General features: G+C 32.8%; 1 protein-coding gene across 6 annotated transcripts in view; it reads right to left on the bottom strand.

Moving 5' to 3' along the window:
* Positions 1–2734: 2734 nt before the first annotated feature.
* Positions 2735–17076, bottom strand: part of LOC149798629 (alkaline ceramidase 3-like) — a 45355-nt gene continuing 31013 nt past the window's right edge. Inside the window, exons 11-12 of one of the 6 annotated variants that reach the window (XR_016421002.1) lie at positions 3602–15365; positions 2735–3554 (exon numbers count right to left, since the gene is read on the bottom strand). Coding sequence is in view for 1 of the 6 variants with exons in the window: in XM_089957460.1 (XP_089813586.1) it covers positions 15306–15365 (60 nt within the window). In the remaining 5 variants the exon portion in view is untranslated. Of the gene's footprint in view, positions 15366–17076 lie in introns of all 6 variants that reach the window. The other 5 variants (XR_016421001.1, XR_016420999.1, XR_016421003.1 and 2 more) reach the window with 5 other exon arrangements.

The raw sequence follows: 17076 nt of genomic DNA, 5'->3' as shown, positions 1-17076 counted from the left end.
CGAACAAAGGTAACTTGTCATGGTATTCCTCTTTCTAAATCACATTTTCAAAGCGTTGAAGTGGCTCCTCCCGTTGTCAGTTTTTCGCACACTTGAAGCAGGTTAGTACATGGTAGTAGTAGTAGTAGTTGTTAGCAATAATACAAAGTAATTTCATTTTTATTTTTCACCAATCGTTAGCCAACGAATTAAGTTGTGTATTTTGAACCTATGAACCATTTTTCTTCTTTTTAGCTGTAGCCATGTTATACATGTGTTTACCCTCTGTTTATGTTAGCTTTCGGTATTATTCCATGTTACTGATCCTTAATATTACGTAATCTCTCTCTCTCTGCGCGAATATTTATATTTAGGAGGATAGCAAAACAGCTTAAGTATGGCAGTCCGGATAGTATAGCGCAGTCTGCAGTTTGAGTACCAGGCAGGGCCAGATCAGATCAGGTGTGTGGTGGTGGTGTTCCCAAACGTCAAAAGGCCCCTGACTTTCCTCATAAAGCAAAAGTCTGTGTCTACGTACTCAGAGTGTGCATAATACTCAATAAATGTCATCTTCGCTTACCAAGGTTCCGATAAATTAACCCTATATATCCGTCGATAGGGTTAATATATTGGAACCTTGGCTAGCGATAATGATATAAACGTGAGCAGGAGTAAAACGATAGTTAACTTTCAACTGACAAGTGACTGTACGTTTGTGTGTGTACGTTTTTGTTTTGTGTTGTTTTTTTGTTTTTTTATACCCGTGACAGAATTCTACACCTTTAAAAATGGTCGACAAAAAATTGAAATGAACTCTTGTATTAAGCAATTGGAGAAGACAAACTTAATCTAGCAACACTATTTTATATGCTTTCATCCCATTATTAAAAGATCAAAGAATTTCTAGTTGCTTTGAGTGGCTCAACATTTGTAACTGTTTCAGCCATGTTGGTCATTGCTGAATGAAACCCCCAAATATGGCAGTGGTTGTCGATTTAAACAATTACAAAAAGAAAGGACGTATTCAGATATTTAAAAATGGACAACATTTTCTTTTTCTTTTTACTGGCAGTGTGAATTTTTAATAATTTTTCTTAATACACTGATGCTATTATTCAGTGAAAACATGCTATAATTTACGATTGATTGTCAGTGTTTGGACAAGTTTTTGCCCGGATATGCTTTACTGAGGCAATGTTTAAGATAGGCAGAGTTTATTAGACAAAAGATGGGACAGTAGTAATTATTAGAGAGGGAGTGATAAATGTGACAATATGGAATATTTGACTGTGAACAATAATGGGTACGAATGTACGATCACCTTGGGTACGAAACGACCAGTTTCAACTAGGTACAAGATGACATGGGTACGTAATGACCAGAAACCAAATTTCACAACTGGTTATGGGTGCACCATATGAATCCTTGCTGTTGATGTTATATCCTCGTTCGTCAACAAATCTATCATTTTTCTGGACAAGCATAAAGATACTTATCCAAGACCTGTGTTTACGACACTTTCTTGTATGCATTTTCTCATGTTTTTGCTCCAAACATGAAAACAGCAGTGTAACACAAAATAGTCATTGTTTGATTAAGAAACTTGCACTGCAGTTGTGTATTTGAGAATAGAGATACAAGTGATGGCATGTGGCAGAATCAATATATCAATCAGTGTATATAAATCCAACTGGCCTTAGATATAAAAGGTTCTTATGAAACAATTCATGCATCTCTATACACTTACACAAAAGACTTATTTTAGAAAAAATGTGACAGCACTAGTTTTGAAATGGTATTATTTTTTAGTTTTCTGAGGATTCAGCATTGTGCTTGATATTTTTCATGAAGATTTCCAATATTTGATTGTTCTGGATGAAAAATACTTTTGCTTTAATCAAACTGTACTAGTGTATTTTTGCTTTATTCTTAAACTTGTTGTAAAAAATAGATATTAATCTGCTTTCCAGTCTGTACTGGTTTAATGTTTTCCAAGATAACTAGGGTATAGTCATAACTGGATGTAAAAACCTAGCTGCTTGCATTTGGATTTTTAAAAATTTCATCCTGTAAACCATGGGAATGATAATTCCCAACTATTCCCAACATAATTCTAACTAAACCCTTAAAAGCTAAAAAAAATTAGCAATTTATTGACGATGACAATCAAACTCAAGTATGACATATTTTGGTTCATAATTCTTGAATTTGAAGGTTCCATTTAATATCATTGTGAAATATTTTATTTGTCTTAGACTTTCTAATGAAGAACTTTCCTATGAATATGACATATTACTTTTATGCCATGTCTTTCCTGTCATTTGCATTTATTGCAGATTTTTGGTTGATGGCTTTTGTGATCTCTGTCCTGTATTATTAATGTCACGTTTTTTTAGATCTTGGTTTTCTATTATTTTTGGTTTCATCTGTTGCATATACAGTCATCTGCCAATAGGCGAATGTCTGAGTCAGTTTCATTCGTAATGTCATTGATGTACAAGGAGAAAAGCACTGGTCCACATGCTGTGCCTTCAACTACTCCAGATGCTATCATGGATCAGCCAGATTTAGAACCATTTACCACCATTTGTTGCTCTCAAAAATATAATGTCCTGATACGCTGGAACAACTAAACTATTTTCTGGGATTATAGTCAAGAAGAAACATGAAGAAAGAGAGAAGGAAAAAGCATCCAGAAAAGGAAGTAAGAAAAAAGAGAGGAAAATAAAGAATTCAGTGTAAATGCAACAACAAATGAAATGTATCATTCAGCTGTTTGTTTCTTGCTCTTCAACACCGCCTGAACACATGGAATACCAAACATTTATTTCAATTCATTCAAACAGTTTACACTAACATCAATATTTAAGATACATCTATATATATAAAATATGTGCTATTTTAACGTTACAAAATATATTTGCATTGTTCACATGTGGCCAAGAAACCATACAATCTTTGAGACTGAGTTTCACCATGAGATTTTGTTTCAACTAATCACAAATGAAGTTTCTACTGAAAGCTCGTTTCTGACTGGTTGACAGTGGAATCTCCGTCTAAGACTCAGGCTCAAGCCAGGAGATTGTAATCTCAAATTTACAATCTCAACCTTTATCTCAAGCACTGAGTTCCCAGTTTCAAGAAGCATCTCAAACCTTTTCAAACTGAGATTTCTGAATATATTCATGATTGGTTGCGCACAATGATTTTTTTAAACAATATTCTACAAGCATCATGGATAAAATTACGTTCATAAAATCTTTAATTTTCCCCAAGGCAGCCTTCTTGTGTGTCTAGGAAAATTGTGAGGATTTAATAAATTTTTCGGAATTCCTAGATTCTCTTAAAAATAAAAAGGTTTACATGTGTTAAATTTCAGAAATAAACAGTGATCATCCTTTTCTCTATCTCTACCTCTGATAAAGATACTGATGTCCTGTGTATCATAAGCAAGTTATTGTAATACCTCAGACAAAAATATTGATATTGTCTTGAGTATCATAAGCAAAATAATGTAATAACTCAGACATAGATACATTATTGTCTTGAGTATCGTAAGCAAGATAATGTAATACCTCAAAGATACATTGTCTTGAGTATCATAAGCAAGATAATGTAATACCTCAGACAAAGATACAATGTCTTGAGTGTCATAAGCAAGATAGTGTAATACCTTAAAGATACATTGTCTTGTGTACCATAAAGCAAGTTATTGTAATACCTCAGACAAAAATATTGATATTGTCTCGAGTATCATATGCAAGATAATGTAATACCTCTGACACTGATATTGTCTTGAGTATCATATGTAAGATAATGTAATACCTCTGACACTGATATTGTCTTGAGTATCATATGCAAGATAATGTAATACCTCAGACAAATATATTGATATCGTCTTGAGTATCATATGCAAGATAATGTAATACCTTGGACAATGATACTGATACTGTCTTGAGTATCATATGCAAGATAATGTAATACCTCTGACATTGATATTGTTTTGAGTATCATAAGCAAGATAATGTAATACCTTGGACAATGATATTTACAGTGTCTTGAGTATCACAGGTAAGAAATTGTGAGAATTTTTATAAAACTGGGACTACAGGCTTTTTGATGAAATGCAATGGTCATACAGCTTTGGAAGCATAAAGTTCAAGGACTTTTTAAGCACAGTCCAAGACATGTGTAATAATGTTCAAAGACGTTTTGAGCATGGTCCAAAACTTGTGTAATAAACGATTTAAGGATTAAATTCATGACATATCATCAGAAGGTATACAAGTTTATTTTCTTTCTGCAATAAGCTTCTAAAATGGATCAGTCATGTCCTTATTTTCCACTTCACTCTAAGTAAAACATATTTACTTTAGAACATTACTGTCTCCATCAGTACAAATAATTAACATGAATGCAACTGTAGTATAAAATTAGGTCAGTGACATTTGACCTCCTGAAAATAATTCAAGGACTTTTGACACTCTGAGCTTACATGCTAATTTTCAAGGTCTTGATTTTGTCATCAAGCATTTTCAAGATTCTCCAGGATATACGCGAAACCCAAATGGATGAGATGAAAGGGTTTTAGAACATGTAGCCTTTTGCTTTAAGTATACACCTCATTATAATTCCAAGAGAGTAACAATTTCTGAAATTGTGTACACTGATACGTTCACTGAAACCTGTCTTAGTGGACACCTTCATATAACAGACAAAGTCTATAACACTTTTTCTTAATGTTACATGTTCTTTGCATGTCATGTACATCTTCCAATAAATTACATATCTGTCATGGTTTTATAAACCGGTTTCACTACAACTCTGAACAGTATGGTTCCCTGATTCACTATATATCTTGAAATTTCTTCCTCAAATTGAGATTTCTGCTTATCATTCTTACTGCATAGTTGGTAACAGTTATTGTTTCACAGAATATTCAGCAGGTACCATATATGCTCACATGTAAGTCTAGTCAAACTGCAAACAAAAAAGATCCTGATCTGCCATAGCAAAATGCACCTGCAGATTAGGATCTATTTGGTTGTTTTTACTGATAACTCCTAACAAACTGCACAAACCCAGATCTACCAGCACATAATGCGCTGTTAGATCTGGGTCTGTGCAGTTTGCAGTTAGACTCATAAGTGAGAATATAAGGTGACAGAGATTAGGCTACTTTTATAAAATCTTGAATTTTCTTTGAAGTAGCCTAGTCTTGTCTCTGAAAAATAGTAAGTACTTTGTCTGATTTGAGCAATTCCTTAACTCTTTTTTCAAGAGTAAAAAGGTCTAAATGTATTAAATCTTATAATCATCCTTTCCACTAATTCAATATGGGATAAACAAATAATACTGTATGAAGCACCATAGCCAAGAAAATATCAATTTGAGGAAAAACTGAGACATTCAGTGAAACTGAGACCTGCTCTTGTCATGAAAGGTAGTCTTAAAAATTCATAATCTCAAAACCTTTTTCAAAATAACTTCTCAATGTAGCCAGTGTTGATTTTAATGAGGATTAAGAAAAGACAGTATTCTAAATATAATAGAAATCAACTTAAATAAATGAGATATAAGCACTGGCTTTTTACAGCTATATAGTCAAAACAGATAGAAAATGTAGAATCAGACAGGCTTTCATGCAAGTTTTTGTTTCATGGCTCTATCTCAGAGGCATTATAATAGTTCATGGCTCTATCTCAAAGGCATTATAATAGTTCATGGCTCTATCTCAAAGGACATTAAAATAGTTCATGGCTCTATCTCAAAGGCATTAGAATAGTTCATGGCTCTATTTCAAAGGGCATTAAAGTAGTTCATGGCTCTGTCTCAAAGTTATTATAATAGTTCATAGCTCTATTTCAAAGGGCATTAGAATAGTTCATGGCTCTATCTCAAAGGGCATTAGAATAGTTCATGACTCTATCTCAAAGGGCATTAGAACAGTTCAAGACTATCTCAAAGGCATTAGAATAGTTCATGGCTCTATTTCAAAGGCATTAGAATAGTTCATGGCTCTATTTCAAAGGGCATTAGAACAGTTCATGACTCTATCTCAAAGGGCATTAGAATAGTTCATGGCTCTATTTCAAAGGGCATTAGAATAGTTCATGGCTCTATCTTAAAGGACATTAAAGTAGTTCATGGCTCTATCTCAAAGGCATTATAATAGTTCATGGCTCTATTGCAAAGACATTATAATAGTTCATGGCTCTATCTCAAAGGACATTAAAGTAGTTCATGGCTCTATCTCAAAAGGCATTAGAATAGTTCATGGCTATATTTCAAAGGGCATTAGAATAGTTCATGGCTCTGTCTCAAAGGCATTAGAACAGTTCATGGCTCTATTTCAAAGGGTATTAGAATAAATCATGGCTCTATTTCAACAGGCATTAGAATAGTTCATGGCTCAATCTCAAAGGGTATTAGAATAGTTCAAGACTCTATCTCAAAGGCATTAGAATAGTTCATGGCACTATCTCTAAGGGCATTAGAATAGTTCAAGACTCTATCTCAAAGGGCATTAGAATGGTTCATGGCTCTATCTCAAAGGGCACTATAATAGTTCATGATTCTATCTCAAAGGCATTAGAATAGTTCATGGCTCTATCCCAAAGGCATTAAAATAGTTCATGACTCTATCTCAAAGGGCATTAGAATAGTTCATGGCTATATCTCAAAGGCATTAGAATAGCTCACGGCTCTGTCTCAAAGGGTCTTATGAGAAAAGATTAAGTACACTGCATGGGGTTGGGACATGTTTGGCACTGTCAGATAATATTGTAGAAATCATGCATAATGCTGTGGCAGATCAGGGTCTATGTTGTCTGCAATTTGACCTGACTTATAAGCAAGTAAAAATGGTACCAAACGATAGTAGTTTTTAGCCATTTCTATTTTTTTTTTACTGTGGACTATTTTCAAGAAAACAGGTAGACTCAGAAATTCTTACGATGGTTTTATTTTACAATTTTGTAATGAAACAAAATGTCCTTTCTTTGCAGGTAGAGCAGGTACTATAGAAAAGAACTGGTGTTCCCTACTTCTGTCTATGAAGGCTTACCTAGATAAAGGACAATAAAACACTGTACAATGATTTTCATTGAGGAACCCTAAAGATGTCGTTTATGGACATGTGTTTTTTTCGACAAATTTGTTTTTAAATATGCAGGTGTTGTTTATGACAGGTTGTCACAGGAATATTAGTAACCTTAACTTCTTACTCAGAGGCATTTTATATTTATATCATGTACTATTGGCATCAAACTATGAATAGTGTACACATAGATTTACTATCCCATAATGCACCATCAAACTGTGAATAGTGTACACATAGATTTACCATCCCATAATGTACCATCAAACTGTGAATAGTGTATACATAGAATTACCATCCCATAATGCACTATCAAACTATGAAGTGTACACAAAGAATTACTATCCCATAATGCACTATCAAGCAATGAATAGTGTACACATATAATTACCATTCCATAATGCAATATCAAACTATGAATAGTGTATATCCAGAATTACCATTCCATAATGCACCATCCAACTGTCAATAGTATATATCCAGAATTGATAATGTACCATCAGACTGTGAATAGTGTACACACAGAATTACCATCCCATAATGAACCATTAGACTGTGAATAGTGTACACACATAGTGTATACATAGAATTACCCATAATGCACCATCAGACTGTGAATAATGTACAGAGAATTACCATCTCATAATGCATCACCAGACTGAATAATGTACACAGAGAATTACCATCCCATAATGCACCATCAGACTGTGAATAGTGTATACACAGAATTACCCATAATGCACCATCAGATCAGGATCTATGCTGTTTCACTGAAAATATTAGTAGAGTTCAACCTCTGTTTAACAGCCACCAAAGGCATGGAAAAACTTGGTCTTTTTACTGAGGTGACTGCTTAAGGGAGGTAAAATTTAATTAAAACATGACAGTATAAAACACAGGTGGGACAGAAATAAGGTAAAGATTCAAATACCGTATGATACATGGTGGAATAGAAATAAGGTACAGAATTTAACCTATGAAAATTATATCACATGATGAAAGACGAAGTATTATATTTAATCCTGGACAGGATACACCATTATTCCTCAAAACCCAATGGATACAAAATAGTGCATTGATATGCATACACTAGAAGAAGCATGAGAACTGGGCAACAGTTAACATCACTTGAATGATTCCCACTGTAGTCTTATGCTGCACTATACCATACTTCATTATAATACTAATTTGAATATGACTCAACTGTGGTGTGGCTCTCAATATTTAATAGCAATTTCACCAATTTCTGTAAGCACTGCAGAGTTCTAGGGCCAAAATAAATGAGTTTGATTTTATAATTTTGTGCTCTGACAGTTGCATGACAATAGAGCAAGGGGAGAAAACTATCCATAAGACCTGCATGACAATAGAGCAAGGGGAGAAAACTATCCATAAGACCTGCATGACAACAGAGCAAGGGGAGAAAAATACACACAAGACTTGAAGATTCAGAAGATGTGCAAATTATCACCTGATTCAGATTTTGCATTGGTCACAGCGCCATTTTGAATCTGTGCCGATAAAGTTTGACTTCTTTTTAATAAAAAACATCAAATACATAGCACCATGCATTGCACAAGCAGGAAAGGTTAGACAGGAAGAAAAATACAATTATCCAAGCCTGAAGTAAATCTTGTTACTTGAAGTGTTAAGTAAAGTTTTATGATGGATAGTTTTGGTCTATATGCTATATATAATCATATATATGTTATATTAATCAGTAGAACAATCAACACAGACTCGGATCTACCAGCGTCTTATCTGATGGTAGATTAGGGTTTATGTTGTTTGCAGTTGGACCCAACTTATATGTGAGTATGCATGGTAGTCAATAAAATATAAAAACACAACAAATATTTCTTCTTGTATCATGAAATGAAATGATGACAAAAACTGATGATAAGAAATACAAATTACAAAAATAAATACCAAATATAATTGTATCCAAAGTATTTGTCTATTTTATTAAAATCCCCCCCCCCACCAGTTTTCAGTAATTTTTAAGATGGCTACATCTAAGAAGAATAACTGAGAATATTTTTTAATGTATTTTTTTTCTTTCTAATACTGCATAATTTTTACAGCATAGTATAAAATAAGTTATTTTCATAATTGACATATATCTTCAATTAGTTTAGAACAAAATTATACAAATTTTACCACATTGCACTTGTTTATAAGTCAAGTCCAACTTTACACAACACAGACCCCGATCTGCCATTGAATAATGCTCTGGCACATCAGGGTCAATGTTACTTCTACAGATTACTCTACTCAAAGTGCAGAGATGCAGATCTGCCAGTGCATTATGCAATGGCAGGTCTTGTTCTGTGCAGTTTTCAGTTGGACCCAGATTCATTAGCAAGTAGAATTGGTAGCCATTTTTATAAATTTGTTTTTCCTTCCTGAAGTTGGATGGTTTTCAACTTAACTAATCTGAATCACTAAATTTGTTAACAAGAAACGGTAATAATTATCCATAAAGTATAGCATTTAAAAAAGGAGAAATTATTAGGTTTGGCAAATACAGTATGATTCTTGTTATATATATATTATGAAATGTAGACCAAACCCCAAGTCTTGTCAAGCAATACTGACAGGTCATTTTGGTATTCCTATGGTTAGCTAGAACTAAATCACTGTTATATGTTACTTTAATGAACTGAACACAAAACATGTCTGCAGGAATAATCTCTTCCACCATGAAGTTAAGTATTATGTTATTAATTTAGGTTCACATTGTTCAAAGCAAACCAAACAATGTCCAACATTTGAAGAAAATATCTGCCTGACTGTATGACATTTGTAATAACAATTACAATATACACTGCTCTGATTATTATCAATAACAGACTGTGCAATCTGTAAGGGAAAAACAGGTCAAAAGTCACAGGCAACTAATTATAATTTGATCTAAAACACCAGCCTATGTGTGGTGGTATATTATAACATTACACATTACATTATTTAAAAGAAGGAAGTCACTGATTGGCTAAAATTACTAAAATTATTACCAGAATTACCAGAAATAAATTGCTATAATTTTTCTTTAGAAGCCTACACAAATAAATTTCACACAACTGTAGGACAGAACCTAAAACCATTTTTATTCCATTGCTGTCGATGAACAGGTACTACTAGATGTCAAGGCGGGGTGGGGGGTTGGGTTCTCACCGGGTCAGATTTTTAAAGTGAGCATGAACAAATTTGTCTCAAGAGTTGTGCATCACATAATTTTCATAATTTTGAATGTTTTTCTATCAGAAAGATTGTTTGTAGAATGTACACGCTTTACATGTCTTGCCATGAATGTATAGTAATTTAGCCAAGCTTACCATTCCAGTCTGTGTTAACTAAGATGCATGCCTGTACCAAAATAGCTGGCTACAAAGAAATCTTGAGTAACTGTATGTGTCAACCAAAAGATGCAATTCTGTATTTCCATTTCCTTTTAAAAATTTCAATGGTAAAAGTTTGTCCAATGTTAACAATGGTTTTTAAATTTTCAGAACTTGTATGTCTTCAGTCATTATAAAATTGTGAGACAGACTCCTTTTATTTTGCTATGAAATCAAGATTTAGCCTGTTAGGATAATTACTTAATTTGCAAATTCCTTCTATTAGTGATTATATACATATTGTAACCATATTTCTAAAATCACATTTTTTCACACTGTTCAATGTGACTGTAGACGAATTATGTGTAAATTTGAATAAGCTATTCTTTATATTTGATGGTATATGAGACTTCCAATAATAATAATAATAATTTTTATGTGTTTGTAAAAATGTACGCTCCCACTGCAGATCAAAAAGTCTATGATGCAAAATGTTTAACAATTTAGAAAACCTTTAAATAATGTTACTATGGCATAAAAATCCCCAGGTCATCTAAATATGTATATGGACATTGATGCCAAATTTCCTTTGCCTACCTCAAATGTCTTTTTGCCAAATCACACTAACAAGGTTTGGCCACAAAAAGTACACCAATGTTTACAACAATTTAAATGAATTCTGCAATGGATTGAAAATCTAACAAGGTGATCGATATATGAAAACAATTATGCATATAAAAGTCATTTGTCTACCTCAAGTGGTTTTTGCTTTAACTGCATTAAAACTTTTTGTCAAACTGTGTGAAAAAAATGAAACATTGCTGTGATGGCCTCAAAATGTAATCAGGTCATCTATGTATGCATAAACTATGCCAACCAGATAACATTTGTCTAGATGTAATCAGGTCATCCACATATACATAAAATATGCTAACCAGATAACATTTGTCTAGATGTAATCAGGTCATCCACATATACATAAAATATGCTAACCAGATAACATTTGTCTAGATGTAATCAGGTCATCCACATATACATAAAATATGCTAACCAGATAACATTTTACTTAGCTAAATGATTTGTGGGAAATTTTGCAAAAAAGTTTCTTGGCATGGACGTACTGGTCCAAATCAAGATCTCTCCTCTGCAATTAATGGGGGGAATAATAATAATAACAATAATAATAATATCAACAATTCACTATCACCTTCACAGAACTTCAACTATGGCCATAATTAGACACCAATTTGATCACAAATATTTAAAACATGAAATTCTGAACCTCTCAGGATGTAACATTTTATGATTTTGAATTATCCAAGATAAACTAAAATGTTTTCATGGAACATGGATTGCTTATAACAGTGTCCCAAAACTCACAAACTCAAAATCTAACCGAGGTGTGAGGGACAGAAAGACAAGGGTAATTATTATGCTGAAGCAGATAACCCCTTAAAAATCAGATGAAGCCTACTTCTAACATGGCAAACTGTAATATATTGACTTGGAAAACTAAAATAAATAGTACCGTGTTGGTGATTTTCCTGTTACAAACACCTGTTTTATTAAGTTTCAGAATTTAATTACTCAACATGAAAACTTTCTTTAAATATATTAAACCATATTAATGTCCCAAAATCCCAAGATATGGAAGTCATATTAATGTCCCAAATCCCAATATATGGTAGTCATATTAATGACCGCAAATTCCAATTTATGATAATGACCCCAAATGCCAATTTATGATAGTCATATTAATGACCCAAAATTCCAATTTATGGTAGTCATATTAATGTCCCAAAATCCCAATGTATGGAAGTCATATTAATGTCCCAAAATGCCAATTTATGGTAGTCATATTAATGACCACAAATCCCAATCAATGATAGTCATATGGCCCCAAATCCCAATTTATGGTAGTCATATTAATGACCCCAAATTCCAATTTATGATAATGACCCCAAATCCCAATTTATGATAGTCATATTAATGACCCAAAATTCCAATTTATGGTAGTCATATTAATGACCCAAAATCCCAATGTATGGAAGTCATATTAATGTCCCAAAATGCCAATCTATGGTAGTCATATTAATAACCCAAAATCCCAATTTATGGTAGTCATATTAATGACCCCAAATCCCAATTTATGCTAGTCATATGGCCCCAAATCCCAATTTATGGTAGTCATATTAATGACCCAAAATCCCAATTTATGATAGTCATATTAATGACCCAAAATCCCAATTTATGGTAGTCATATTAATGACCCAAAATCCCAATTTATGGTAGTCATATTAATGATGCAAAATCCCAATTTATGGTAGTCATATTAATGTCCCCAAATCCTAATTTATGATAGTCATATTAATGACACAAAATGCGAATTTATGGTAGTCATATTAATGACCCCAAATCCTAATTTATGATAATGACCACAAATCCCAATTTATGATAGTCATATTAATGACACAAAATCCAAATGTATGGTAGTCCTATTAATGACTCAAAATCCCAATTTATGGTAGTCATATTAATGACCACAAATCCCAATTAATGATAGTCATATGGCCCCAAATCCCAATTTATGGTAGTCATATTAATGTCCCAAAATCCCAATTTATGGTAGTATTTTTTTTATTAATGACCCAAAATCCCACTTTATAGTCATGTTAATGATCCAAAATCCCACTTTATGGTAGTCATATTAAAAACCCCAAATCCCAATTTATGGTAGTATTTTTATTAATGACCCAAAATCCCAATTTATGGTAGTCATATTAATGACCCAAAATCCCAATTTATGATAGTCATGTTAATGACCCAAAATCCCAATTTATGATAGTCATATTAATGGCACAAAATCCCAATTTATGGTAGTCATATTAATAACCCAAAATCCCAATTTATGGAAGTAATTTTATTAATGACCCAAAATCAATCCCAATTTATGGCAGTCATATTAAAAACCCGAAATCCCAATTTATGGTAGCATTTTTATTAATGACCCAAAATCTCAATTTATGTTAGTCATATTAATGACCCCAAATCCCAATTTATGATAGTCATATTAATGACCCAAAATCTCAATTAATGGTAGTCATATTAGACCAAAAATTCCAATTTATGGTAGTCTCCTAATATTTTATGCACCATATATTTAGTGTTAGAGATAAAATAAAATGACTGAGAATACATATGACTTTGATTGTTCAGGAAATATGACATTAAACAGGATGTATGGAGGGTTCAGGAAATATGGCATTAAATAGGATCAAAGGGGTGAACTTAGCTTATAAAGTGTGGAAAATCATATTTCTTATAAAGCAAATACATCCAATCTTAGTATTTTTTCATTTCTATCTCTTATCTGAGAAATGATTAACAAAATTCAGAAAATATTGAAGAAATTACCTTTAATGAGCATTTCCAAATGAAATGATTCAGTAATGTTGGAAGAGCCTACACAGAAGCTGTTGATCACAAGGGAAGTAACAAATCCGACTAATCATTTATCTCAGGATGACAATTGATTTTATGTCCCTTTGCATACCATACCTGTTCAAAACGCCAGATGTGCTAAATACATTCAAGTTCCTTATTATTAAAAACACAACCATTATTAGCAACAGACAGTAGACACCAAACCATGGGCTTTTAGGAATGACATCCCTCCAGGCCAACAACACTTGTAAGATGGATATCACCTAGTTTTATTACATGCCAATATGTAAAATATGGGTCACTATAACAGACTGAAAAAATATAGCTTACAGAATAATAGTTAATTTTCTCATGTACTGTTCAAGACAAATAAATAAATTATTTAAAATACAGATTCAGAAAAGACCTGCCAACCCAAACAATATCTTAGCAAGGCTGTGTACATTTCTCCACATGCTAAACTATTTTTCAGCAAGGTGTAATAAAATGTCATGTACTGCTATTGTCAATATAACAGTAAATATCTAACTGGAAAGTTCAGTTGTGATGCTGAGGAGGCAAACATTATATTCAAGTGAAAAGTTTGTAAAGTACACTTCAACCATAATTACTTCCAATACAGTCTCAAAAACTGCAGTTCTAAACCCTATGGAGCTCAAATGCTTCTTTCACTAAACTTAAAGTAATCGTTTTTTTTTATCTCAATTTCAAGTGGTGATGATAATCATCTCTTTTGCCATGAGACGTTTAAATCAACAAAACATGATATCCAATAAAAGTAACTGTTGAATTTCCTGCTTTTTCTCTCTAAAAATCTGAATATTCATTTTTGACTGTCTGAATTTGTCAAGAGGTTGAAAGTCCCTTTCACCTTCAACATGTTTTGGTTTGTTTAATGGCAGTTTGAGAAATACTATAACCAAAAGCCTGATCATACAGGTGTTTTCCATTAAACACCTGAGAATTAAAGCAGCTGAAGTATTCCTGTAAAGTTAGTCTGGTTCCCTGACCAACTCAACTGAATCATAATAAGAAAATTGGATCCAGATCAAACCTGGATATGTCAATTACCAGATTTGATCCGATCATATTTTCATATTGTTTTGCAGCTTAAAGGTTATTTCAGTAAGGGCTGGCAGGTCTGCACATACTGTACAGTAGGGATCATCCAATGCCCCTGCCTGTATCATCTCTTTCTCTGCAGTAGCAATTTTAATTAAATTTACATTGAAAATTTATGCAACAGCTTTCAAATCAAGTGGCGCATACAAAACCACTTGACATGTGATGCAATTATTGATTACTTAAAATTCTAGGAAAAATATAATCATTCTTACTTAATAGCTAATGGACATGATAAAACAACCTTATAACTTTTCTGTCACATGCTCTGATGGGTAGGTGTAAATTAAATAAAAGGAATCCTGTTCTGCTGTGGTTTGCCTCTAATATTTTTTACCTGCAGATTCTTCAAGTGTTACATATGGCCAAAATCCCAACCATACCTGAAAAGAAAATTTTCATATTAATACTGATTTTAAATATATTTAACTGGTCTTGTTTGTTGGCTTTTCTCAATGTTTTACATTTTAAATTATGTTTATCTGTATTCTGAAATTGACCTTAGTCCAAAATAAAGTTAATGGTTTGCATGATCAGTGACATTTATTTTGTAAACAACATAATACATAGCTAATATTTCTCTATGATTATAGATTAAATATTCAGATCATTATTAATGGAGATAAACAAGTTCCCTTCCATTTGAATGTAAGATATTACTTTTTCACTTGGAAATTCCTAAACTTGTTGACAATTTTGAATGTTTTAGAGAGAAAACTGACCTACATCTGGCTCTATTATTGTATCTTAGCTTTCTATACCAATGTAATTTTCTTGAAAAACTACTCATTCCTGCATTAACATCTGAAGCAGAATCAGTCTTATTGTTGTGTCCAGCTTTTAATTTGGGTGGATTTATTTATTAAATTATTCAACTGAATTTCAGTGCTCACTGATACTTCTTGGACTAAATTATTAATTTGGTAATATAGTAAATTCAGTAAAAGGCATTTTGGATTATATTATTGTGATACATCAAAAGTCTCTTAGTACATTGCCACATTATAGGCCACTGGCACATTAGCACATTCAAGACTACAAGGACATCAATGCATTCAATATTGGAATTTGTTTGGAACACCACTGGAATTCAACTGGAACTTTACACATTTGGACTTATGATAGAATTTTTAGGACTACTGGGATTTAATTCACAATACTGCAAGTTATTTTTAAATGTTCACTTTGTATTCTAGGAAAATAATATTTTTTTTTGAATGTTGCAAACCTTGTTGGTTTTCGCTCTTTTCATTTTTTTTGTTTAAAACCATAGAGTCGTAACACTGAGTATCATATATAATACAGAAAGAAAAAGGATTAGCTATTTCACTTCTCATGAGTATAAAGCAAACATGTGCTATCAAGGATTTCATTAATACCAACTATGATTATTTTATAGAAATATCAATAAGAACTGTGTAATGTCATCCAAAGTTACTTGCAGTGCAGCCACTGCAAATTCCCACTCTTTTTAAAGCTCATTCAATTCTATATTCATAACACAAAATCTGATACAGACCTGACAAGAGTGGAATAAAAGTCAAGATGTCAAAGGAAAAAAGTCAGAATTTTGAGAAAATAACCAAGATATTGTTTGTTACCATGTATTTACAACAACTTTACAAAGGAATTGACATCTCCACTGTCTTATGCTATTTACTTAATGTGAAAAAGTATGCTACAGTTATACTGTTATAATTGTACGCTGATGACACCCAAATATACAAATCTAGCCACCCCACTGAAGTTGATGCTACCATCCAAGGTGTAGAGAGGTGCATTTCTGACGTGAAATCATGGATGACATGTAACAAGCTGCAGAAGAATGATGATAAAACTGAGGCCATTCTAATCACAACACAAAGACTTTCTCATTCACATCCTTTACCTCAAACAATAAATATCAGCAACACCAACATTAAACTCACACAATCAGTGCAAAACCTAGGTGTTACTCTGGACAGTACTCTCACATTGCACCAACATGTCATGAACATGTGCAAGGCTGCATATCTTGAGCTGAGATGCATCAGCTCAATTCGCAAATATCTTTCAGTTGATGCCACTAAAACACTTGTGTGTTCATTAGTACTT

Source organism: Sinohyriopsis cumingii, chromosome 5 (assembly GCF_028554795.1).
Source record: "Sinohyriopsis cumingii isolate HCF-2022 chromosome 5, ASM2855479v2, whole genome shotgun sequence".
NCBI classification, from domain to species: Eukaryota; Metazoa; Mollusca; class Bivalvia; order Unionida; family Unionidae; genus Sinohyriopsis; species Sinohyriopsis cumingii.
This window is presented reverse-complemented; position numbering and strand designations above follow the sequence as displayed.